The following is a 27,685-nucleotide window of genomic DNA, read 5'->3' on the forward strand; positions in this document are numbered from 1 at the left end:
TATATTACCATAAAATGTGGTATAAGTAGTTGTTAGGCAAGTAGTGTATTATGTGTTTAATTATACAATTACCCTCAAAATCAGTGTATTAGGTGTAGGTTCTTGCAGGTATTGTGTGTTGAATAATGGACATGCTTGTTCCCATGGTTACACACTATTCTTGACCCTTACCTGTAATAAATGTGTTCTGAAAAATTGACCTTTCGATGTACTGTGTGTTTATTGTAAAAATGACTTTGAAGATTTAACACTGGGTTTTATCTTCAAGTAAAGTTGAATCCTTCCTGATTGGTCGATCCATGGCAACAAACCGTGCTACATTATAACAAACTGTGCTACATTATCCCATGTAGCACGGTCTATATCACACTCAGCGTATCGCACTATTCCAAGAAGCGAGCACCAATTCCAGCTGCGCACGTTGATAACTGCTAAAAGGTTGCTGTAAATATAAGCGTGCTCGTTCCAACTTTACAAGTTTGCTTAACGATAATTTCGTTATCCTACTTGCGCTCGTGGAACACAGAAAATGTAGTGCACTACATTATTCCATGTTCCACTCTCGCTCATAGGATAACTAATACTGCCCTTTATTAATTGAATTCAATAACACTGTGTAGTCAGTGTTTGATGGTTTGCGAGAAAAATTCAATTGCGCATTTGCGCGGGGGAGTAGAACCCACGACTTGCCTACTAGTGCAGACGTCTTACCATTCAACCACCGAGCTTGCGGGGGTCGGCTGGCTGGTTTTATTCTGATAGAGCAGCAAGTACTGCAACCAATTGTTTTTTTTATATGATTTGCTTTTATATGTCAGTACTTTTTTAATAAGTTGGTGGGGACATCCAAAAACGTCTGAAATATCCTTGTCTGGTTCCAAGTCCCGTTTTCTTGAAGCTGAATGGGTTTTCATTCCGAAATACTAAATCATAACGCATAGAAAGCAATGAAAACTTGACTACAACTGATCGGACATTTTCGTCATCTGATGTATGGTTGTCCCTTTTTATTTCTATTCACATATAAAAATCTGAAGGAAAAACTTTGCAGTTGCACACGTATACATATACATGTAGATGGCTAAATTAACTCGTGCAAAGTGCGTATGTCTCCAGTTGTGTTTACTGCAATGAGTTTGTCAGTTGATATCCATACCAAAATAATATGTAATCAGGCCATCTTTGGCAAGATGAAATTGACTTAATACTTCAGGCATGCAACTGGGAATTTAGAAAAAAACCGAGGAAATTCCAAACTACACATGACTTTGTACAGTGTTTGTCAATTTGTAATGGCATTCATGAGAAGTACAAAAACGAGGAAATCAGCGGATCCGAGGAAAAGTTGCATGCCTGTTTATTTTCATAATTTTTTCATTTATTTGTTGTAAATTGTTTTGTCATTGGCTAATTATATTCATGCCTACTCGTACCTAGAGGTACTGATGACACAACATGCATATTTACGACTGCCTCTGGGACGACCATTCGGTAGTGCAATTATGCTCGCCCCTAGAGGTACTGATGACGACACAAATATGCAAACAATACCTCTATGGGCAACCATTAATGCAATAATGGTCGCCCCAAGAGGTAATCGTGAAGACACAAACATGAATACTTAGGGGCGACCATAAGTGCAGTAATGGTCACCCCTAGAGGTACTGATGACAGCACAAACATTGCATATCCATGACTACCTGTAGAGGCGACCTTTATTGCAATAATGGCCAACCCTGATGTACTGATGACGAAAATGCCTACGCATGACTAATCGTTGAACCCATGGCTTAGGTAAATGATGCCAATTAGTGCGTATTGTCTCTGTGGGACGAGTTTATCATGCTGCGAAGGTAAACTACAGGCCCCTTGTATGACGAGAGGCAGCATCCTCAACGTCTGGGATAGCACTGGTTGCTATTCGCTATACTTTGCATTATTATTTTTCCACTTCTCAAATAACTGAGCCTGAATCATGTGAATTGCCTGAATTTTGTATTCATTATTTTTCCACCAGTAAATTTGTGTGTGTGTCTATCCCCAATCGTAAAGCCATGCAAGAGCACACATACACCCATGCATACACGTTTGTTTTTGGTGTAAATCAAGGATTTTCCTTGGTTTATACTCTTAACTTTTTTACAACAGGTCTCATTGGTGTTGTACACGTTTTCTAATCGAGGTCCTCCTCGATTTGGTTCCAGTCCTCAATTCATCGATGATGTTGCATGTGTGCGTCTTCGATTTACACCATAAACCTACTCACACACACACACACAAAGAATGAATACGCTGTCCCAATATCCCCTTAAAAGCCAGGGGGATAAAAAAGGGATGCCCTAATACTCTCTGCACATAGGGAGTCATTAGAAAGTGCTTATTTTATTGAGGACACTATTTAAAAAGATACATGTATACCAGGCATGACTTCATTATTAACACATTCTGTTTTATTTTATTATTTTGTAAAATATATTAAGGCAACTGCCAGTTTTTTTCTGAGCCCTTACAAATATATGTCCAAAAGGCGTGTGAAAGCTTTGTGCCTTTAACAAACTAAACAAAACCACACAAAGCCCTTTCTTTTTCACAAGTTCTTATGAAGAGGGGTTTGTTCGACAATATGCACTGCCCCTTTTTTATGCCTTGAAGAAAGCTTTGTGCCTTTAACAAACTAAACAAAACCACACAAAGCCCTTTCTTTTTCACAAGTTCTTATGAAGAGGGGTTTGTTCGACAATATGCACTGCCCCTTTTTTATGCCTTGAAGAAACAAAAACATTAATAAACAGCAGAAATTTATTTCTGACTGCGGGGTGTTTTTCTGTATCAACCGCGATGAACTCTTTCGGTAAGGGCCTGTCTCAATTCATATCCGGGATGAGTTTCAGACATTGTATCGGGTATAAGTTACAGGAATCTGAACAACTTCCCCGCAATCTTCCCGCAATGAAGTTACCAGTATTGGTTGAGTCAAGCAATTGCTTATGAAAGTTTCCCTGGAACATGTCTGGGACAGATGCGGAGCGTCTTCCGGACAAAGTGAATGATTCTACCCGCAATTTTTCCGGGAATCGTCCTGGATATGAATCGAGACATGCCCCAAAGAAATCATTGCCTTCATTAGATATTTAAGAAAACGTGCCATGAAATTCAAGCCTATTACACAACCATGAGTACAAGCACAGCCTTTCCTTTGCCAACTACAGGTTCCCACAGAACTCCTAAAACTATAAATTCCATGACTTTTCCATGGCTTTGCCAGGACAACACCAGGGCTTCCATGACCGATTCCTCTGCTGTTTCGGGATCTTAGGAGCCTATTAAAGGCATAGGATGTCACTCCCTTTCAGCCTTCCAGTTTGACACGAGACCAACCCTTACTCTCTGAGGGTAGTTTACTGCATGTCAGTTGGTTATGCCAATGCCCTCCAGCTGCAGTTTATTGGCAGATAGTTCGTCTTAACAGTGAAGGCTCCAATTGGCAGGAGTTGGAGGCCCTGGAGGGTGCCTGATACTGACCAGCTGGGGGCACTCACTTTGTTATCAGAGGACTCTCATTGTTCTCTGTGGCATGTATTGGAGTGCCTGTCCAGTTACCCTTGAAATGACATGGCAGATATTGGAGGGCCATGCAAAAAACATAGGAGATTTTCTTGAGGCACATATTGGCATGCGTTGGAGGGTCTAGTAGGGTAAGGGTGCGTCACAAAAAGCATTACAACCGTACATTGATTATACAACAAGGAGAGAACAGGTTGCCCCTCAATAAGCCATTTGCGTGTTAACTTTGAATAAAATCTGGAACGCTGGCTTAACACAATGCTTTGCACGTTTTAACCTAGCATTCTCCCGACCAAAGAGACTGTTACTATATCACGCGATTCGGGGCAAGCCTTATAAATGCTAGCAACCCCCAGCTCCGGCATGGTTTGGTGTCTTTGTGCCATTCTCACCCATTGTGAACGATGTATTGGTGCTGAGCGTCTCTTACGTAACTATGCAAGAGCTTGCCCCGAATCATGTGATTAGCAACAGTGTCTTTGGTCTGGAGAATTCACAGTTAAAATGTGCCAAGCATTCTGAGCAAGTCATTGTACCAGACGTTTTTCAAATGTAAATCCCAAAGGGTATAGGTTACTCGCAAATGGCTTATTGTTTTATCTGTAAGTACAAATAACTTGCCACTACTTTCCTTTTGGGAGGATTACGGAGAATTCAGAAGTAGTTTATTTGGTGGTTGCGTATGAGGTCTGAGGCAAACTCGCCATAGGATTGGTTGATCCTTTACTTAATACTATTAGTTATACTTAATGTGAGACATGATGTCCAACTTTAGGTAAACCGGATGCTTCCACTGGCTTTCAGCACATTAAAGAATTTTTAAGGATTCAGGAAGAATCCTGTATGTACCATAAACGACTACTGGAGTTCTGGTCAAGTCTCCAGAGCATGGGAATGTTTATAAGGAATCTCATCAAATCAGAAGGGATTACTGTCCATATATAAATTCAAACTCATGCAGTCAGACCTAGCAAAATGTTTAAGTCCAAATTTTGCCTGAGGCAGACAGGCGATCGATGGTCCCATTCATTGTGCACATCCATGCGCGTAAAGTGTCTTGCCCAAGGACATATGCACCACAATCCCAGGCTGGACTCAACCCCCATACCCAACCCGCAGGCTATGAGTTTGATGCTCCAGATCACTAGGCCACGGCACTCCACATTTTGTTGTGATAGAGTTTGCGTATGCGAGAGTCAACTGTGACATTGAGGGTTTCAGGCAAAATGTGTCAGTTTTGCTCAGTCATCCTGTGAAGTGCATGGCATACTTTTCAGCTGCAGTGAGGAACAACACGAGTGTCACTTCTTGTCTTGGGGAATCACAAGAGATTGCTGATCTAAGATCATGAAGGTAGAGGATTGGAGGCCCAATGTTTCAACTCGCTCGGACAACCCGGGTAGGTATTGAGCACATCCATGAGCTGTGCCGACGTGACCAGTAAGGCCATCGCCCGATATTCTTTCTGGGAGCGGGAACCGTGTCCGTCGACTGGCTTCACAATCTCCAATGAAACGAGATGTTCAAAAGCCTGCAAGAGAAGTGGAAGGAACTTGAAGATGTATACCTGGCACAAACAGAAACTCAGCAGTTTTTATAATCATACTTGTTTGGACATTTCTTGGTGAACAAAAAAATTGAAATCATCGTTTTGTCACAGAAACATTTTGGTTCAATGTGATACCTCACTTGGGAACACTGTGTAAGATATTTAACAAGAGCACAAGCGCTGAAGCTCCTGAAACCCCAAAACTAACAGTTGCACTTAGCGAGATTTTCAAAGGGCATTGCAACACACAATTGAATGCAGGGCCTGCATCATTGATCTGATACACCGTGCCCTCTGGAGACGTGCACACAATAGGGAACAAAAGATTGTATACGTCTCCAAAGGGCAATTTCTATAGATGAATGCATCTCCACAAGATTTTCACAAAATAGATATATGGATTTTACTCAAAAACTAGGAATTTCCAAGGATGGTTGATCCGTCACAAATGGAAGAGTTTTAGAAAAGGGATATTAAGTCTGAATTTCAGCCAAGGAAATTAATTCTGGTTAAAATAAGAGCATTTTGAAACTTCACTTTCAAACTCGAAAACTTTACTACACGAGAACCTTACAAAGAAAAGTCTCCTGACCACAAGAATACAAATTTCAGTATGTGTGCATGCAATTGTGTGTTGCAATGCCCATTGAAAATCTTGCTAAGTGCAACTGTTAGTTCTGGGGTTACAGGAGCTTCAGCGCTTGCGCTCTCGTTATTTCTTACACAGTGTTCCCAAGTGAGGTATCAAATTGAACTGGATAGTTTCCGTGACTAAACATTGATTTTGGATTTTTTTTGTTCACCGAGAAATGTCCAAACAAGGATGATTATAAAAACTGCTTAGTTTCTTTTTGTGCCAGGTGTACTGTTGATGCTATTTTTTGAGTTGCACCCCTTTTTTTGGGGGGGGGGGGTGGGGCCAGCTGATTGTTCTTTTGCACCTGAACCACTCACTGACTTTTACTTGTGAACTAGACCCGCCTCACCTTCGCCCCAAAGTTTAAAACACTGGATAACCCCATCATGCTAAATTCCGGCCCACTGTGTAGGCCACATGCATAAAAAGACTTCCACTATTAGTTCCAGTGAAAAGAAGAATCGATTGAATATCGTGCGCTCTTGCTACATTTTGTGTCATTATTTAGCAATACAAAAATTACTCAATTTTGAATGAAATATCAAAGGTCGGACACCAGCCCATGTTTATATAGTTATGGGGAAAAAGTTTCAAATTATTTCCTGCCGACAATAATTCAGTTCTCACAAAGTCGACTCATTCCTACATGTACCTTCTATCACGGTTGATAATGTACGGACCAAGAACCAGTATCTGATAAAGTGCGCCAAAGCAAATAGTAAAACAGTTTTTACGAGTATTTACCTTTAAAACGACTGGTTTTTCGAAACTCTGGACGACATGAGCTTTCCTCTGCACAAACTTCAGGTATTCTGTAAAGAAGTGAACAAAGATTGATCATTTCTGACAAAAATACCTTCAGTCTGATGATGCTGTCATTGTGAAAAATCCCAAATGAATTTGTAAGTGTCCAAAGAATGTGGACACATAATTTTGTGAAGAAAAAAAATTATGACGGTTTTGAAATAAAAAAAAATCAACTGTCCTTGACTTGTTGTTAGAGGGCTCCCTTTCATGTGACCATGAAACCACCCTGTTACTCCCTATGGGCTCCGTGCACAAGTACCCCTTCAACGGCCAGAAAAGGAGAGTTGGGGGAGACCTAGACCGGTTCTCGGTCCATCCACTGCGTATTTTGAATGATCCAAAGTTATCAAGGGCGGAGATTAGTCTAGGAGACCATCGCAAGCTAAATTCGAAAATATTTGCGCGCCGATGACCCTCACGCAAAGACGCTGTGGCTAATAGCTTTTGCACATACAGGAAGTCGTGCGCACTTCGCTCGCGAACCAGTACAGTACAGTTGGCTCATGCTGTGTGTACAGTCCACGGAGCTCTCAAAAGTGGTAAAAAAGTGCCCTCTTTGTTGGCGCACGGAGCCCATAATGCACCCAACCACCCAAGCTCTATGGTTTTACGCATTTATCAGGGATTGTAATACAATGTACATGTACTACAGGTGCTGAACGAGGTAAATAGGTGTTACCCCAAACATCTAAAAATCTTCAACATTCTTACCATTATACAGCATTTCAAAGTTGAACGGATCACCTTCATACAAATCAGTCAAGTGTTTCATAGCGATGACTAACGCCAACTGCAGCACAGAGATGCCTGCAATTTACAAGACATCAAAACTTGTTGACCAGAATGCATTTTTATATTTGTGTGGAGTAAAGTGTCTTGCCCAAGGGCAGAGCTTGGCGAAACAAAAACAACAAGTCAGGTGTGTTTACAAACACAAATGCCCCGCAACCGTGACTGTTTCCATGACATAACACCACTCTTTTAACATCAACTTACATGTACCTTGGTCACATGGAACGTTCATTGACAGCATTAGTGTCTTCTGTAGGTTTTATATGAATTAATCCCTAATCCCCATGATCTCAGAATAAATACCAGATTTCTATTGTTTTAGCCACTGTGACCTTGACCCTTGACCTTTCGACCCCCAATGCGTTAGGCCTATTTGGATTGCCAAGGACAATCCACAAATCAAATTTGAAGTTCATATGGAAAGTATTTCTCAAGTCATTGCGCTGACAAAATTTCTATTGTTTCAGCCACTGTGATCTTGACCCTTGACCTTTCGGCCCCAAATGCAATAGGCTTCTTAGGATTGCCAAGAACAATACACAAACCAAATTTGAAGTTCATATGTAAAGTATTTCTCAAGTTATCGCGCTGACAAAATTTCTTGTTTTAGTCACTGTGACCTTGACCCTTGACCTTTCGGCCCCAAATGCAAAAGGCTTCTTAGGATTACCAAGGACAATACACAAACCAAATTTGAAGTTTATATGTTAAGTATTTTTCAAGTTATCGCGCTGACAATATTTGTCCGGACACACACACACACACACCCAGTCGTTTTTTGCTATGCTTCCGAGGATTGGCTTTGTGTTTTCCTTTGTCCCTGTAATATAACACTCTCCCATAGACTAAGCACACAAACCTGTGTTCGAGGACAATAGGCACCTTCCTTCGAGGATCAATGGCCCCTTTGTGCTCCTTTTGTTGTCTGTCCTCAGGCGTAATGCCATGCAGGAACACACACACACACGCAAGCCAGCAAGCCAGACTTCCAAATAGCCAGTTACAGACATTTACAAAACGTTTCAGACATTTCTAGTTCCCAGTTTAAGCCAGCCAGCCAGCCAGCAAACTAGCCAGCCAGTACACCAGCCAAACAAGCCTGGAGCCACCCAGCCAGCCAGCAAACTAGCCAGCCAGTACACCAGCCAAACAAGCCTGGAGCCACCCAGCCAGCCAGCAAACTAGCCAGCCAGTACACCAGCCAAACAAGCCTGGAGCCAGCCAGCCAGCCAGCAAACTAGCCAGCCAGTACACCAGCCAAACAAGCCTGGAGCCAGCCAGCCAACCAGCAAACTAGCCAGCCAGTACACCAGCCAAACAAGCCTGGAGCCAGCCAGCCAACCAGTTACAGGCATACTTACCATGCAACATGGCCGCCTTAGAATCAGCACCAAGATGTTTACTGGACTCCACTAGGTCCACTGCCTCTATCCCTGGGTGGTCCTCGGTCACTTTACAGATTGGTAAAAGCTGTGAACATATCAGAGAACACTATATACAACAAAGCTTGAAATCAAAATGGCATAATACCAACAGACTTCACAAAGGTCAATTTTATCACAACCCAACATTAAGAAATACAATGCACTTAGGGGCTCTCTTAAAGCAAGAGTCCATCATTTGCAGCTATCCAAAAAGTAACTGGCGTAATTATTGTTGAAAAAGATACTTGGTTGAAAGATAGTAAGGGGACTAAGCTCCCTGTGAAATTATTCTTTCTGGCAAGCTGTCATTTTGAAGAAATCAACGAAAAAAGGCCTTTTCCAACGGTGCGTCTTAAGAAGCACCATTGGAAATGTCCGCTAGTAGTTCGTTTTTTTATTCGACGAAGCGCGCAAGCGTTGACACAACGCACACGCGCGCATGGCTGCTATAATTCGTCGGATCGGTGCACGACATCGCTTAGCTGCAGTTGGCTAGCGAGAACGTGTCTCGGACGCTGAATTCAGGCCCAATTCAAAACATGATTCAGCAAGTTTTGATTTGAAATCGAGATCCTAGAATGTTGTTTTTCTCGAAATATACAGCTGAAGCTAATCTGAAACTTCATCAGGTTAGTTGTTCAGCACCCTTCTTTAGTTTTTGAGCACTTTTGTTGCTTCAAACGAACAAAATGCACAAATTACAAATGATGGACTATACCTTTGAATGCAACTTCATTTTAAAGCAATAATACATACACTGAACACGTAATGTAAGAACAGTTTCTGCAAAGATATCTACCAAGAGTGACTGAAGTCTGCAGATGCTTTTGTCCAATTGGTAGGTTTTCTTGAGAACATCGTGGACTGTTGCATTGCTGCATAATGCCTGGGGTGGCATAAGAGAAAAAAAAAATATAGCTGTAAGAGGAATGCCACAAGAGGACCCATACAAACTATAAGAAGAGCTCATGGAAACTCAAAATGAAACCACTGCAAGAAAGCAGGACTAGGGCCGTTTGTTTTCTATTAATTTAGTATTAGATATTCGCAACTGCGTTTGACTGCTTTTGACTGCTTTTTTAGAATCCTTGAAACTTGCCAATTATGGGCTTTAACCCGCTCAAAGGATAGGAACAATGAACTGCCGATGACAAAAAAATGCCATTGAAAAAAGTTTCATCTGGTAGTGCAGTATTACCGTATAATCACGGTTAGGCCAAAAAAAAAAAATATTCGGTCTCTGGTCAGACCAAAGGTCCGGAATTGACGCGGCCACGCGGCTTTTTTTTTTTTTTTGGCTTTTTTTTCTTTTTCTTCAAGCTTGGATTGTACAGACAGGTGGGGTACTATTTTGCTTTTTTGGTGTCCTCATGTACATTGGTGTCCTCCATGATTTGCCTTGGTGCTTTCGATCATTTGCCTTGGTGCAATTTCCCATTCCTTGGTGCTCTTTGGTAAAAAAAAAATTGAGGAGGGGCGGAAATAGAGGGCGTTGTTGGAGCTACCGCGGAACATTTTGAAAAAAAAAAGATCGACGTGCATGATTAAAATCGACGCGCGCGCTGACCAGAGACCGGCTTATTTTTTTTTTTGGCCTTACTGGTTTTTTTTAGTTGAAAGTTCTGACAAACTCGGTGTGGAATTCACTTTTTTGGGGCTGAGCATACTACTAGTAGACGAGTTTTGGGTAACTTATTTGAAAATGTTATTTGCTCAGAGTGGAATCAGCGGAAAGAGAGGGGGAGAAAGTGATTGATTCCTTGTTTGCAGGGGACGTAAACCCCAAACACACAACACAAATAAGATACCAGAAAACACAAGGCCTTGCCTGATGGTCGGGTCTGGAGCAAAGTTAGTCTTGGGTCAAGACCATGTTGTTGTATATTGGATATGCAATCACCCGTCGTAAGAGGGCCTATCACCCACAAACCGCCATCACAACACCGTCTTGGGAGTCTTGAAGCAGTCATGTCATGCGCCCGCACCTGTTTCGCCTGATGCAGCGTGCTTTCAACACCTTGTATATTTAGGTCCGAACCATACTCAAAATTTTAGCCAGCAGCATACAAGATACTACTGGACCTTTGTGCAACTTCATGGCAGCTCTTTGTTTGTGTAGCGCATGCACACATCTTCGCAGTATTTCTCACCTCGATATCTTGGTTCCAGCGTTTGACAAACTTTGCGTCCCCAACCTCTGCTGGTAGTGTTAGCATCCTCTTACAGACTTCCTTGTAAGCAGGGAAGGCGAGCGAGTTGAAGACATGGATGTGACGATGGGAGAAGCGGGACTTGACTCGTTTCTCCAGGAGTTCTACAACATCCTGAAAGTGTAAGAAATGAAGGTAACATTTTCCATCTAGTGATGGAATCTTGTTTTTTTTTCCTGGTCCTTGAGAGCTAGCCTAGTGCCCTCACTGACCGATTGTCCGACTGACTGCAGGGTTCATCCTCAACTCTTTTTTTTCTCTAGCCAGCTGGACGAATGAAACAGACTGTCAACTAGTCTGTGGGACTTTTCACTAGTCCACATGAGTTTTAATTCATTCAATAGAAGTTCAAAATGTTTGCACAAAAATGTCATACAATGTAGACAACAATGTGCTTACATGTACAACTTGGGTCCTGAGGCAATCTTTAATGCATACGACAAGAAACAAAATTAAGGGGGCCACTTTGCTACCGTCATGTTAGCATTTCTTCCAATGGTTGGAACTGTTTTTTTTACAGTACCTGAAACCACGCAAAAAGTTTTTGAAATGTAAATGGACATGTAGGCTTATAATACATGTAATATACATGTATGTGTTGAATCATTCCTTTCCAGGCATGCAACTGGGAATTTAGGGGGAAAAAAGCAGGAAATTCCAAATCACACAAGACTTTGTTGAAAGCTTTTCAAATTGTAATGGCATTCATGAGAATTAAAACTGAGGAAATCAGTGGATCCGAGAAAAAGTTGCATGCCTATTTCTTTGTTTTTTAATTTTTAAAATCACCCTCAAATTTCCATCCAAAATGGATGGAAAAAGTTACCTAAGTTTTCTGTCCAGTATTCGATGGAAATTTGAGGATAATGTCAAAAAGCAACATAAATGATCAACTCAAATTATCTTAAGTAAAAGGCTGCATGACCATTCATGTGTTGAAATTCGTCTTTGGTGGTTTTAGATATTTAACAAAAATTTACAACCATTGGAAAAACTGCTAACGTGACGGTAGCAAATTTAAAGTGCCCCCCTTTATTGTGTTTCTTGTCATACACTAGCGATATCAGCAAAAGATTCTGCGGCTCCTAGGCATGAAACAAGCCAACTGCGGATCAGTATATCTCATTATTTCTTCTAAGACCAGCTTTTTTAAAAATGCAGAAAGCGGTGGATACGCGGAAAAAGTTGCATGCCTCATTACAATAATTTGGACTCGCCAGTCGTACTACTTAGGGAATGGTTTTGACAAGTCCAGCACTGTTTTTACTCCCATTTGGAGAGCGGACTACTGCTAAGGTCAAACCCTGCTGCCTGTCACTTATGACTTGGACTGGCTGTAGGCTGGTGAAGAGGGCCGGGCAGTGCTATTGTATAGGATTACCCCCTTAGTGCCAACAAATGAGCTAAATTCTGGTCATTATTGCGTAGATCAGATACATGAAAAGACGTCCAGTGAATAGCCACTCCGAATCGATTGAATAGAATAATGTGAACTCAGCCTTATACTGGTCTAGTCTTGTTTGAACCTTTCTGACGTGTCTGAAGTCCGCTGAAATAAAGCGGTGCGTCATGCTGTAACACATGATGGTGATTCTTTGTGCTTTGGACATGCCCTTTGTTACTACAATGAAACGTATCCAACCAAATCAGGTTTTATAGAATTTGGTGGATTTGGGATATTAAGGGTCTAACACATATTATTTCCTTCCTCAGTAAAGTATGATTACCATTCCATAATTATAAGTGCTATGTTCCGCTAATACTGCTAATTTTCCCAGACTCTGTGAGAAACAAGTCAGGTGTGTTTACAAACACAAATGCCCCGCAACCGTGACTGTTTCCATGACATAACACCACTCTAACATCAACTTACATGTACCTTGGTCAAATGGAATGTTCATGGACAGCATTAGTGTCTTCTGTAGGTTTTATATTAATTAATCCCTAATCCCTATGATCTCAGAATAAATACAAGATTTCTATTGTTTTAGCCACTGTGACCTTGACCCTTGACCTTTCGACCCCCAATGCGATAGGCTCCTTAGGATTGCCAAGGACAATCCACAAACCAAATTTGAAGTTCATATGTAAAGTATATCTCAAGTTATCGCGCTGACAAAATTTCTATTGTTTCAGCCACTGTGACCTTGACCCTTGACCTTTTGGCCCCAAATGCAAACGGCTTCTTAGGATTGCCAAGGACAATCCACAAACCAAATTTGAAGTTCATGTGTAAAGTATTTCTCAAGTTATCGCGCTGACAATATTTCTATTGTTTCAGCCACTGTGACCTTGACCCTTGACCTTTCGGCCCCAAATGCAAAAGGCTTCTTAGGATTACCAAGGACAATCCACAAGCCAAATTTGAAGTTCATATGTTAAGTATTTCTCAAGTTATCGTGCTGACAAAATTTCTATTGTTTCAGCCACTGTGACCTTGACCCTTGACCTTTCGGCCCCAAATGCAAAAGGCTTCTTAGGATTACCAAGGACAATCCACAAACCAAATTTGAAGTTCATATGTTAAGTATTTCTCAAGTTATCGCGCTGACAAGATTTGTCCGGACACACACACCCACCCACCCACCCACCCACCCACCCACGGAAGGACAAGGCGGAAACAGTATGCCCCTTCGGCTTCGCCGCGGGGCATAAAAAAAACATTGCAGGCTTTGAATTGTACCCACAACTTTCTGTTTATTAGTAAAGAAGTCTTTTCCAACTCCAGTTGGTAAATTGAGAGGGCAGTCGCAATCACACAAAAAAACTTTTTTTTTCTTAAAAAGCAATCAAATTTGATACACTAATGAAGATGTCTTGAAAGAGCATGTTCTTCCACTCACCTGAAAACAAAAAATACTTACTGAAATTGATCCACGCTTTCAGAAATTATGCATGTTTTACTAAGAGAACTATTTTTATAGCTGTCCATGGAATGACATCGGAAGATGTCGGTATTGAGCTGAGTGAGAATTACAGATTACATGCAGCTATTCAAATTCAATTGAGATTTTATTCATTTCGAGTCAAGACTGAAACATCATTTTTACAATCGGATTTTGTGTTTTGAATATGAAGAACAAGTCAACCCTTTTTTTCCGAAATTTTGACTGCGATTTTTGTCTGTTTTCCTTTGCAAGTTTTCGTGCATTCATGACGGTAGGAAAACATCCATGTTTCATTGTATTTACTAGGTAGTTATCAGTTTGTAGAACAGTAAATGATCAGTGTTGGACAGCTGAACAGTGATCTTTTCATTAAAATAGACATAACTTGGGAATAGAGTATGCAAATTACATGGCATTTTCAGAGTGACCTCAGTCAATAAAATGTATTTTATCACTGTTGTTTTTATGAAATGGAGTGAACCACATAAAAAATTTTTAAATGTTTTTTTATTAAGGGAATAAATGTGTACTCTGGAGGTTTTTATCACTCTGTTTAAGACCACTTAGAGTCTGGGTGCTGATAATTACCCGAGCCGGAGGCGAGGGTAATTATCAGCACCCAGACTCTAAGTGGTCTTAAACAGAGTGATAAATACCGACTGAGCACATATTTATTCCCATTCATAAATACCTTTTTGGTAAAAAATATCAAATAATTCGTTCAAAATATACCGATTTGTTCAACAAGTTCACTTCATGCTTTTTGAAACATCCCCCTAGCAAAATAATGGAGTGTTCAGCTGGCGAGTAAGATGTAAACTGCCCTTTTATGAAGATTGACGCGCGCGTGGCATGTTCTGAGCGATGTCCCTGAGCATGTTCTGAGCGATGTATTTCATTACCGTTTATCCACCCCATATTTATGGAAGCCCCTCCTCCAACTTACCAATCTGCGTGTGACACCAATGACTGCTATGGGTGTCTGTGCTGACTGGCAGATGTCAAACAGGTTATACAGCAGTGTCTGGTTCTTGTGATGGGCAAAGAGATCAAACTCCTCCAAGATGAATAAGACTGACTGTGCTGTGTCACTACCTGCTCACAAATAAGACCACAACAGTGTGATGGAACAGTTATGAACTTGTGGTTTAAACTGGTTAGGGTCCTGGTCGCCAATAATGGCCCAAGCCAAAAGCTTTAAAAATTAAGTTTTATACAACACCTGAATAAATCCCTGTCATCTGATTGGTGGATCGTTGATCACATGTCATCGAATTATTCGTACCAACGCACGGCGCGCGTGTGGCGCGCAGCGCACAGTGCAATGGAAGTTCTATTGCACGGTGAATAGAACTTCCATTGCACGGTGTCACTGCTGCTGGTGGTGGCACTGTTTTAAATCGAGATACATTGAATATGATTGTTCTCAACCTATTGAACAGTTTGCATTAATATAAATATGATGAACTTGTCGAACTTTTACAGTTTTTAACCTGAATAAACTGGCTATTGCAAGTCAACCAATCAGATGACAAGGATTTATTCAGGTGTTATATAAAACAAATAATGAATGTTTCACGTTCGTGCAAGAATAATTTCATTCGGTGACACATGAAATGTTCCATTCCACTTCCTTTGTCACCTCATGAAAGTATTCTTACCATTGCACTCACAAACATTCATTATTTGTATAATGGCTGCATCATATATTTGACCTGCTTTCATGGCTTTGACAAAATGAAGAATGCCCCCCAAAAGCTTTGCTTTGGGTAATCGACGCCTGAAATCAGCGCCGTGAAAAATCATGTCAAAATCGATTTTGGTTAATTTGGTTTTTTTGTGTAGCCCAGGTATCGAACATTTATGTGCATTTTTGTTGGTATCATTGGAAAGAGATTTGTGTTTTGATATGATGTAAGAAACTTGAAAAGTCAAAGGTGGGGGTTATTCCTCATTATATATGATATACATGTAGCAGGTCACAAATATTATTATCCCCATCCATAAATACCTTTTCGTACAAAATCCATAAAAAGCTGTCGAATTTCCAACAATTTTTGTCTACCATTTTATTCCAGGTTTGGCAGTTTCTATGGTGCTCAAACAAGACCTTCAAATTGGTGAAAACAAAACTCAAGTCACATTACACTTGAATTAATTTTTAATTAATCAAGTCATCCGAAACTGTTGATGATCCGGAACTGTTGATGATCCGAAACTGTCGCACTCACTGTATCTGATTCATAAATTTCCTCAAAACAGGGAGTATCTACATGTATTATCAGATGAGTTTTTGTTCTGAATATCTACCATACTGATCAAAAACTAAAAAGCAACCTCAGCATTAACAGGCAGTAAAGAAAAAGTCTGGGCACTTGGGCAGCCACACTTAAGTCTAATGGTCGATACTAACAGTGAACAGGAACTGCAATTACACCATAGAGCTATATTAAATTACTAGAGCGCTAACTCGTCATTCTGCGGGCGGAGACGCTTTGAAGCCGTCCTGGGCGTTGACATTTTGAATTCATGTGCGTGTTTGTAGAACATAATGAAATTAGATGGATTGAATTTTGAAACTGTACTCTACATGCAACGCGCAAGTAGAACATACGCGCGTCATGAGGTTCAAAACACGTCACGGCAAAAAGCATCTGCAGCGAATACGCGCATGCGTTGCGCTGTTTGCGTAGAGCAAAATGACACGCTCATTTGCTGATCGTGCGTTTCGGTTTTGGGCGCATTGGCTTCGATAACGCACCGGTATGGAATACAAACGCAGATAGCCCTACAAATAGCCGTACAAAAGCCGTACACAATTTCTAGGTCTCCATAGGTTTGTGCACAAACATGGATGCACCCAGCAGGCATTACTTTGAACACAAAATTAGCGCTCATAGCTCTATGGAACAAACAGGAACTTTAATTACACACCTCATATCATACATGATCAGGTTTTTCTCTGCTACCGGTACTTTGATAGTTAAAAAAATTTAACCTGATGTAAAAAGACTGTTCTGGAAAGAATGCATTTTTTTGTGGGGGGGGGGAGGGAATGTTAGTATGGAATTGCCCAGTACACATGTTATATACATGTATCTCCAAGTATTTGAGAGAGATACATGTATAGTACATGTATCACTGTAAATGTACAAAGACTGACAAGATATTTACCACTTTTCAATGCCTCCAGGAGAAACGCCAGATTTTCAGCAAATGAGCCCTAAAAACAATATCAATCAAAATCATGTACTAGTATGCGTATAAAATCAAGTGGATATAAGACTGAAATCTGAAATTTCAAATGGACATTATATCAGCACAATCATTGCAATGTGATCGAATGTCTCTCCCAGTGGTCTCCCCCAACTCTCCCTTTCTTACCATTGAGGGGGTACTTGTGCACCGAGCTGATATGGAATGCCTTTGTCATTGTTCATCACCTGATTTAACTTGCAACCTAACTTGTGACTGACTCAATTATTCTGTAAAAGACACTCCCCCTCCCCCTCCCCCAAAACTTCAATCTCGCTTCAAATATTTTTAACTAAATAGTTTTTACTTCTTTTTTTTTAAAAGACTGACTTACAAAGACTTTATCGCCGACCACATTGTCAAGTTGCAGTTGTCTGGTGATCTCCTGTATGGCAATTTTGTCATCGGTCTGCAGGAGTCCATGCAGACGAATGATGAGAAGATTCTTACTGACTTTGGGATTGGATTCAATCTCTCTCAAGACGCTAGAGACAAGCTGGAATAGACAAAAATACAAACGATAAAGTACTGGCAAAATGTACAGATACGGTACAGAGGACTACTTAACAAACAAGGCCCCCTCCAAGCTATCGTGCAAAGCTATACAGGGTGGATAAAAAAACCCGAAACCGAGATATTATTGGTAATTGGAACAGAAGTAGGGCACATGTGAATCAAAGGGAGATATCCTCTGTTAGGGTTGAATCTCCTCTTTAAAATGACACCCTGGCCATGTCATTTCATTCACGGTTGACTGAGCAGTGACCAATTTTATGAAAGGGTCTATTTACAGGCTTAGGCCACTTTTCAATTGTGGTTTTTGTGTTGTCATTTGTCACAGAGTGAAAGGCTATGGTTGCCAATCAAGGCAGGTGGGGAAAAAGAAATTTCTGTATGAAAAGTGGCGCAAACCTCTAAATAGACTACTTGTAGTATAGCTACAATTATCCTATCCTTGCACGTATGTTTTTCATGTAAGAAAGGGAAAAAACTCAAATCAAAAACAATAGTTACATTTAAGCATCAACACTATAAACCGCTTGAAGAAACTTCAGTATCATGCTGATAATGAGTAGATAGTTTTGGAGGATTGAGAATGGAAGTATTACAGACCAACCACTATATTTTTGCATAGAGCTTGACGCCTCCTGATAGTTTTGAGTGTAAAAAATGTGCCCTTAGGCCAAAAAAAAAAAGTCTCCGGTTTCTGGTATGCGCGCGCGTCGCCGTAGCCATGCGCGTCGGCAAAATGAAAAATGAAAATGAAAGATGATGTCTCAAAACCGCCAAACTCACTGGTTTGACTGGAATTCGGCTGCTGCGCAATTTCAACGTGTTTTTAGATGGGGTTATGATCGAGAATAACCTTTATGTGGCCTCTCTGGACTCCCATATATTTGCACTAAGTTTAGTCGGGCACCATTTGCAGTCATCAGCCGACATTTGAAGCAAATTTGAAGCAAAAAAGTCGGGTAAAAAAAAAAAAACGCCGCGTCGCCGCACCACTTTTTGGACAAGCTCCATACCAGAAACCGGAGACTTTTTTTTTTGGCCTTATAGTAAGTTTCCAGCAAATGCAGTGGATTTGGGAGTATTCTGTAAGGTCCTAGCAAAGCTGCCAAAAGGAGATGGGGGTTATGTACATTTTTGTACCAGTACATGTGTGGGGAGTCTGGCCTAGTGGTTCTGGTTCGTGACTCATGATCAGAGGGTCAGGGGTTCGAATCCAACTGCTGGCCATAATGTTGTGTCCTTGGGGAAGCCTCTTCACCCCAATTGCCTCTCAACCCAGGAGTGTAAATGGGTACCGGCACTAGCTAGGGAGTAACCTGCGATGGACTATCATCCCATCCAGGGGGAGTAACAATCTTCTCAGTTGCTTCTTGCTACTGAAAGCGGAGACAAATGTCAGCGTGATGGGCCAAATTGGCTTGTGACAGACTTTACTGAAACTGTACTTTTAGGTACCGGTATCTGTAGGCCTATTACATGTATCTTCAAACAAACTTGAATCGTCGATCCTGATTGGTCGATCCATGGTGTTGCCGGTGTGATTTTGTCCTATGTACATGAACATGTAGGTGTACCACGGTCCATATCACACCATTCTAAGATGTGCGCTATTCCTGTTACAGCCATGTGTAATGGAATAACCACTAAAAATCTGTATATAGCATGTGCTTTCCATCTGTACCTGTCAAGTTTGTTTGGTACATTTGCTATTCCACTCACTCTCGTGCAACACAGAAAATTTAGTGCATCTTTGTTCCGGTTTGCTACTTGGACAAAAAGTTCATAATTCCATGTTCCATTTGCGCACTGAGGATAACTAATAATAAAGTACATTTCATTTTACCATTGTTTTACCGCTCCCATGCGGTCCAGTGACTATTGCTGAGTTGCTTTCTCCTCTGACGGCACATCTGTTTATCAGGTCCACAAGATGCCTGAAAGTATAATAATAATAGTAATAATAATATAATAATCTTCATTTATTAATAATGCAGCACTTTGATTTTAGTTTATCGTAATTTCTTCGATAACAGGTCTCCCTAATGGCACAGCCCTCCTTAAGAGGCAAAATTTGATTGTCGCAATTAGGTTATATTTGTTGCTCGTGGTCTACATGTAATTAAACATACCGAAATTTGTGGAAAAAGGTCAAGGGATATATATTCCATCCCTTAAAATTGGCTGTTATTGTGGTATTCTTGCAAAAAACGAATTTCAGGGGTCACGTTTTGGCTGTTTGGGTGCTAGTCGTGAATGCTGTCACACGTGTTCCACCAGTACACACATGGTTTGTTTATGCATGGTGTAAATCGGGGATTTTCTATTGTTCCTCACCATCGATCTTTTGTTTGTACTTGGACAACGTCCAAGAAGGAGACTTATACTTACAGCTAGAAATGCATACATGTGCATACATGCTACAACATGTCCGCCACATCAGCTGTAGTTTTTCTGTCTTTTCTGAGAAACAGTGCGATATTACTGGTTTCGTTTAACCTTAGACTTTTGAAATAGGACAAGTTAACGATCTTAAACAAAACTTTTTGCAATTTCAGGACGATGTGCCCCTTAAATTTATCAATAATTTAATTTTGTAAATTTATCAATCATACGCTCATTTAATCTTGGACCACTCATTCTGCAAGTCCCTTGTTTTCTTGTCTTTTTCTGTATCACGATTCTCTGCTACCCCCACTTCCTCCTCTGAAACTGTACACAGCATTAACTTGAAACTTAAATCAAACATCAATGCTGGTCTGAATCAGCACTGCACAGCACTGCTGTGATGATACGTACAAAAGGGCCAAATTAGTTCTGGAACATTAGCTCTCTTGTATGTAATTTAATAAAGAAGTCAATAGCAACAAGAGCTGAAGACAATATCTCTTGGCCTATCAAACAGCGTACTGTCACGTGCGTCACCAAGTACATTGCAATTCTACGCAGCAGAAGTGGACTCGGCTGGAAAGTGGACACTGTATCTTCCAAACTACAAGCGTCGCAACATCAAATGTGGTGTCAAATTAAAGGGGACAACAGGATCTTTCATTTGAGAGGTGTGCCAATGAGATGGGATGTATGAACCCTAACAGTCCTGAGTCCTCCAATTTCAATACGATTTTGCACACCCCCTAGGGAGTTATGCCCCTCTCACACCAATCCAAGACCAGTGCGACGTCACTTCGGAAATGCGATTTTTTTTCAACAGCATCCGTGGTCTCCGTTTTTTTAATGCCAGCATGTTTTTATTTCGTGGTACCCGTTTTTACTTCGTGAGTAATCCGTGGCCACCTCGGAAACACCACGGGACCAACCTGTGCTCATGTCCGTTTCCTGGAATTCATGGACTGCACGCCGGCGACATCTCGTGGCCATCCTGATTGCATCCCGTGATGACTTTGGCGCCAGCTCAAAGACTACTACATGTACATGGTGTCAATGGTAACTACGGCGCCAGCTCGAGAGTATACTACATGTAGTCCGTGAGCACTTCGTGGCCAACTCATGGACACTTCGTAGTACCCACTGAGCACTGAGTACCGCGTAATGAAAACGGCCGTAAAACAGGCCAACAATCAATCCGGGGCCATCCCGTAAAATCCGATGTAACTTCAGCCCAACCTCGAGAACACTACGAGAGTACTTCAAATAAGCCGTATTGAACACGTTTTCAATTTCGGGGCAATAAATTTCGGAAGTGCACTCGTTTCAGTTTTTCAACATATCCAAAAACTTTTTAGGTAATCCCAGGAGCATTCGCGAGAATCGGCCCACGGAAGGAATCGTCACGTCCTTAATTCGAGGTACCGTAAGTTCGTGGCAACGCGTGAGATCCGATTCCATTTCGTGGTTACTTCGAATTTTAAACATTTGCGCCCACGGACACCTCAAAGTGGCCACGAAATGGCTTCACGTATTGGTGTGAGAGGGGTTTTAGGGTTTTGAGTGTGATTTTGGGTCCCAAAAAGTTTTTTTGGGGGGGGGGGGGGCTAAAATCATGGATTTTTGGTAGTCATTTTGGCACTTTGTTTAAACATGCAAAATGTGACTGTTATTGAGAGTTTTGTGTTTAAGGCACAGAGAAAAGTTTACATATTATAAGAAAAGAGTTTCATTATGTTGCAGTTCATTGAACTCAGATTTTATGCCCTGTTAGAAACCATGAAATAACGTGAGTGATGTAAAGTGAGTGACGGTACCTCCCTGTAATCCAAAGTCCCTTGCATCTTAAATACACACTTATTTGATTCAAATGGGTTTTTATATCTAGCTACATGTATGGGTTGAATGAAAGTTAAAATACTGTTACTTCTGTGTTGCAAACTACAGTTTGAGGAGACTGTAACAACAAAATTGCACATCTTTTTTTGTAACATGAGCGACGATGAACAAAACACGTTTTCAAAAAGTGAATGAATGGATTGAATTTTTCTTTCCATTATGAGTGCCCCTTACCCCAAGGTTGTTGTATGGCTGGTTTGATTCAGCTTGATCAAATACTTTTGAAGCAGTGAGAGGTCAAAGTAGCCTCTTGCGTGGCATATAAATTTAACATGAGTGACGGTGGAATTGCCCTCAGCTTCCCTGCCTGTCCGACCAGGTCCCCATGGACTTAAAGCACCTGCAGTTATACCCGGTAGGCCACAGCACCCAGTGACATCCAGCACTCCAAATTCTGCACCAACAGGGTGAAAGCACTAAAGCAGCGGACAGTGCGGACTCGGCGCGTTGTGGGAGAGGGATTAATTAGTGGATGACCCTGGGGATTGGGTGGATTAACCTGTGGATTAACCTGTGGATTTGGTGGATTAACCGGTGAATCATGGTGGATGACTGGTGGATTAGGGAGGAGTAGCCGATGGGTTTGGGTAGATTTGGGTGGCTTTATGGCAACTTCGAAGCTGACACAATTAGATTGGTTTGACTTCTTTGGTCCCACCTTGTGACTACTGGTATAACAAAGGAGTGGGGCTTATTCTCTCTCACTGTGACTTTTACAAATGCTGTATACTAGACCAACATGATTAGATACGTTTACTTACATGTACAGTTCCGGTACGGTACAATAAATGCACATCATTTATACAGAGGATGCACTAACCAATCAAAATGTAGTATTGCTGAGTAGATGACTTTGGCCACGCCCACTAACAGTTCTAGCATGTTGATTCTAATATTCCAGCATGAGTGACTTAGCACTAAAGAATACACATAATGCAGTTCATGTTCATGTATAAAACGTATGTAGGATATTTCTTAGACAATGAGGGCAATTTCACTGTCACTCACGTTACATTCACCGCATATGCCATGAGGCTACCTTGACCTCTCACTTCAAAAGTATTTGATCAAGTTGAATCAAACCAGCCATGTACAACAACCTTGGGGTAAGGGGCACTCAAAATGGAAAGAAACATTCAATCCATTCATTCGCTTTTTGAAAACATGTGTTTTGTTGGTCGTCACTCACGTTACAAAAAAAGGACATGGATTGTCCTGCAATTTTGTTCAGTCCCCTCAAACTGACTGCAACACAGAAGTAATGTTATTTTACCTTTCATTCAACTCATAACTCTATATAAATACATTTCGAATCAAATTTGTAAGATTACAGGGAGTTAACGGACTTAACGCCACTCACGTTATTTCCTCTTCATGGTTTCTAACACGGCATAAAGTCTGAGTTTGATGAACTGCAACATACATGACATAATGAAACTCTTTTCTAAACCTTTCTCTCTGCCTTATACACAAACATTCTCAGTAACAGTCAAATGTTGCATGTTAAAACAAGATGCCAAAATGACTACCAAAAATCCATGACGTACAAAATTACATGTAAGCCCAAAAAACAAGTTTTGAACCCCAAATCACATGTCACACTGGCACACTACTCAAATGAAGATCTTGTTGTCCCCTTTCAGTTGACACCACAATTGATGTTGTGATGCTTGTAGTTTTAGCATTAGCAAAAAGAAAGGATTGTGATGTACATGCGAATGGTCTGCCCCTAAAGAAGAAATAGCCGTGACAAGGGTGCATTAGTTAATATAGTGTGAATGATTTTAGGATTTTATTGGCGCTCCCAATTGAAAATATGGCATGAGCCCCCCCCCCCCCCCCCCCCCCCATTGATTTTCAGAGGCCTAAGTGTCTGGAAAAAATAACCGGTCAATATTTCAGCACGCCTCCCTGAAAAAATTCTGGATCCACCGTGCTAGCCCCCCCCCCCCCCCCCCCCCAATATTGGTTCTAGAACCGCGCCTGACAGGTACCACATACATGTATATACATGTACGGTACCACTGTACGTATGAGAGGGGGAAAAGGGTAGAGGGCATTTGGTTTTTATAAGTACCTGTAGGCCTAACAGACTTTGTATTATTTTCATTTATTGGTATATGTTCATGTAGGTTGTTAAACGGTGATTGGCTCCGCCACACTTTCAACAGTGTTGTAGCCCTTTAGAATTTAAACATGGCAATGATGTGGACTAGCACACTTTACATGTACATGACAATTAACATGAAAACCAACAACTGATAAAGACTGTTTTTCCCCCAACTACTAGGTATTCCTCTTAATAGGTTACCATAGCAACCATGCAGACACTATGTGTATTGGTGCTGTATGTATGTGTACACAATGCACGTTACCATAGCGGAGCATGTATAACTGCAGTACCATATGCAGCTAGCTATTATTCTATGTACTTTTTGTGTGTACATGTACATTTGTACGTGTATGAGTACCATTTCACCGACTTTTCAAAAGATTCCTGGTAAACGTTTCGGTACTTTTGGTTTCAGTGTATTTATTGTGACCTGTATGGGCACATGGACACCTAATTTACACGTACCGGTACATGTACCACCAACAGATGCTTTAGCAGTACCTGTACCTGTTGAACATTGAGCTGTTTCTCGGTGTGCCAAAATGTCCGACTTGATGAGTGACAATTTTTCGATTGAAAAGAAGTTGGGAGCAGGAGCATTTGGTGAGGTTTACCTCGGGCGAGAGCGAAAAACGGCCAAAATGTATGCTCTGAAGTTTATGCCCCTGAGAAAAAATGCTAGGGATGAAATTAAAGCCCTTTGTAGGCTTACTGGGCATGATAACATCATCATTTATGATCAAACCATCAGAGTCGATGATGGTAAGGTTTGTCTGGTCATGGAGTATTGCTGTGGGGGTGATCTAAATGATTTCTTGTTGTCACACAGACGACAGCCTCAGCGAGATCTACAATTCATGAGGCACATTGCCTCAGCCGTGGCTTTCCTTCATGCCAACGGCATCATACACCGCGACCTTAAACCAGATAACATTCTACTCACAGCAGACGGTACCCTGAAAGTTGCTGATTTTGGCCTCGCTAAAGTAGCCTCAGACTCCCAACAAGGGGGCAGTCTTCAAAACTACTACATGAAGTCTGTCTGTGGCCAAGGATTTTTCATGGCCCCTGAAGTTCTAGATGAACACTATACCGAGAAGTCTGATGTATTCCTAATGGGAGAAATATATGTCTGCATACTAAAGCGCAAGGTTCTACATGTACCTCCACATAACAGACTATTTGTGCCCTCTTACATTGGAGACCCGGACTCTTATTCAAGTTTGAAAGGCATCGGAGAAGCTCTTCATAATGGGGAAGTGGACCGATGTGAACTTTCTGATGGGTCGAACATTCAAATAAGCCAGGATCTGCGTGTCTTGATTGACAGAATGTTACTGAAAGATTACCATGGGCGTCCAACAGGGGCTGAAGTTGAGCATGATCTGAATGCATTTACCAATACACAATCCCCGCCATACACAATCCTTGCTGGAGGAGAAGCAACCCTTACATGTACAAGGATTGCTGCTCCTATTGCTGCTCCTATTGCTCCTCCTCATAGACGACCAGCATACGCACAGATACCTATAAAATACCTCGCACTTACATGTATTGGAGCGGGTGGATTGCTTTTTGGCGGCCCTGTTGGTTTATTGGTTGCATATGGCGCAGGGGTCATGGGAGTGCACCAGTACCGTAGTAGTCGCAGAGAAAAAGTTCTTCCGCTATGAAGTAAACTTCATGGAAGTCTGAGATCAGAGCAGATGAACTGGAATCTGTAGAAATCTGGAAGGAATGTATGATACACATCTGCATGATCCAAACTCAACACTGTGATGAGCTTCGATGAGATCCCAAAACACCAGGAGGGTTGTTCACTGCTGGACGATACATGTACAATACCCCAGTATGTGTTTAAATTAAATTTGAATATGCCTAGTAAACCTACATGTACAAGGTGTGCATATGGTTAGAAGTGACTGCAGTTTGGGGAAGTTTTTTATTGTGAGAGAAATTAGGATGAGTTGTGGGGACTTTTTCCTGTGGCCATATTGTGTTTGATCTTAAAGGTATAGTCCATCATTTGTAATTTCTACATTTTGTTCGTTTGAAGCAACAAAAGTGCCCAAAATCTAAAGAAGGGTACTGAACAACTAACCTGATGAAGTTTCGGCTCAGCTTCAGCTGTACATTCTGAAAAAACAGCATCTAGAATCTCGATTTCCAATCAAAAGTTGCTGAATCATGTTTTGAATTGGGCCTGAATTCAGTGTCCGATACACATTCTCACTGAGCCGATTGCAGCTACGCGATGTCGCGCACTGATCCGACGAATTATAGCAACCGCGCGCGCGTGTGCGTCGTGCCAATGCTTGCGCGCTTCGCCGAATAACAAAACGAACTACTTAGTTAAATTTCTTACGGTGCGTCTTAAGAAGCACCATTGAAAAGGCCTTCTTTTGCTGATTTCTTCAAAATGACAGCTTGCCAGAAAGAATAATTTCACAGGGAGTTTAGTCCCCTTGCTATCTTTCAACCAGCACCCGATTTCACGAAGCGCTGCGATGCGTCGCAACTCGAGTTACGACGTGTAACATGTCGCAACTCGCGACGCGAAGTATCTTCCATTTCACGAAAGTTGCGATGTGTTGAATGCGTCGTAAGTTCCTTGACAACGGCTTAAAACACGTCGCAAGTTACAACGTGTCTAGTGGTCATCGCAAAATAAGAAGAGTAATATCTAAGCCAGTTTTATGCCATGAACATTACATTAACAAGATTATAATAGGGCCTACCGGAGCAATGTGTGTAAAGTTGTAAATAGGAAATTCATTGAATAATTATGAATTACACCGGAATATTAGAGTTGAAATTTCAAAGTAGCTATACAGTCCAATGAGAGCTTGTTTTCCTTCAAAATTGCATCCTGTATCAAGAATTTCAACAATTTATGTAATGGCATTCAGCTCAAAGTTTCTTTAAGATTTTTAGAGGGATTCAATTCAAACTCCTCTGGACTTTGGGTTAGCATGTGTTCTCCAACTAGTCATGCTGGTATTACACTTGTCCGCTTGTATGAGATTTTGAAGTTCTAATATGACCTGTAGACTCCTTCTCTGTCAACCTTCTCTGTCACCTTTAACATGATGACAGTTTTGATTTCAATGATGGGGATGGGTGCTCATTTAATGGCGATTTAAAATTGACCGAAATGGTGCCAAATGTTGATAAGGTTGAATATCGATCTCATGTTATCTGTAATTCTGTTCGATTAAAGGAGTCTACAGGTCATATTAGAACTTCAAAATCTCATACAAGCGGACAAGTGTAATACCAGCATGACTAGTTGGAGAACACATGCTAACCCAAAGTCCAGAGGAGTTTGAATTGAATCCCTCTAAAAATCTTAAAGAAACTTTGAGCTGAATGCCATTACATAAATTGTTGAAATTCTTGATACAGGATATACTTGTCCATTAACTTTCATGTACATTGTTATAAATACATGCACCCAATATACATGTAGATGTAGCTTTGCAGACATGTGCTATGATCACATTTGAGTTGGAAATGTCACACTTTCTAATATAATCTTGAACTTGCATCATCACAGGATACATGTACCGGTACTTTGTACTTTGCAGTTGTTCACATTAATCTTGTTTCATGTGTAGATATGTGTTGTACCGGTAATCACATTTGAGTTGAA

At 41.1% G+C, this 27,685-nt stretch overlaps 1 protein-coding gene across 2 annotated transcripts in view; it reads right to left on the minus strand.

Annotated features, from left to right (window-relative positions):
• Positions 1-4,207: 4,207 nt before the first annotated feature.
• LOC119744183 (origin recognition complex subunit 4-like) overlaps positions 4,208-27,685 on the minus strand; it is a 48,221-nt gene continuing 24,743 nt past the window's right edge. Inside the window, exons 2-12 of one of the 2 annotated variants that reach the window (XM_038220085.1) lie at positions 25,583-25,761; positions 19,483-19,573; positions 17,461-17,622; positions 17,046-17,094; positions 14,818-14,966; positions 10,924-11,097; positions 9,573-9,659; positions 8,711-8,819; positions 7,269-7,364; positions 6,495-6,562; positions 4,208-5,095 (exon numbers count right to left, since the gene is read on the minus strand). In XM_038220085.1, coding sequence (XP_038076013.1) covers positions 4,910-5,095; positions 6,495-6,562; positions 7,269-7,364; positions 8,711-8,819; positions 9,573-9,659; positions 10,924-11,097; positions 14,818-14,966; positions 17,046-17,094; positions 17,461-17,622; positions 19,483-19,573; positions 25,583-25,638 — 1,227 coding nt within the window. In that variant the 5' untranslated portion in view covers positions 25,639-25,761 and the 3' untranslated portion in view covers positions 4,208-4,909. The remainder of the gene's footprint in view (positions 5,096-6,494; positions 6,563-7,268; positions 7,365-8,710; positions 8,820-9,572; positions 9,660-10,923; positions 11,098-14,817; positions 14,967-17,045; positions 17,095-17,460; positions 17,623-19,482; positions 19,574-25,582; positions 25,762-27,685) is intronic. The other variant, XM_038220084.1, reaches the window with a different exon arrangement.

This window comes from Patiria miniata, unplaced genomic scaffold (genome assembly GCF_015706575.1).
Source record: "Patiria miniata isolate m_02_andy unplaced genomic scaffold, ASM1570657v1 HiC_scaffold_12, whole genome shotgun sequence".
Lineage (NCBI taxonomy): Eukaryota > Metazoa > Echinodermata > Asteroidea > Valvatida > Asterinidae > Patiria > Patiria miniata.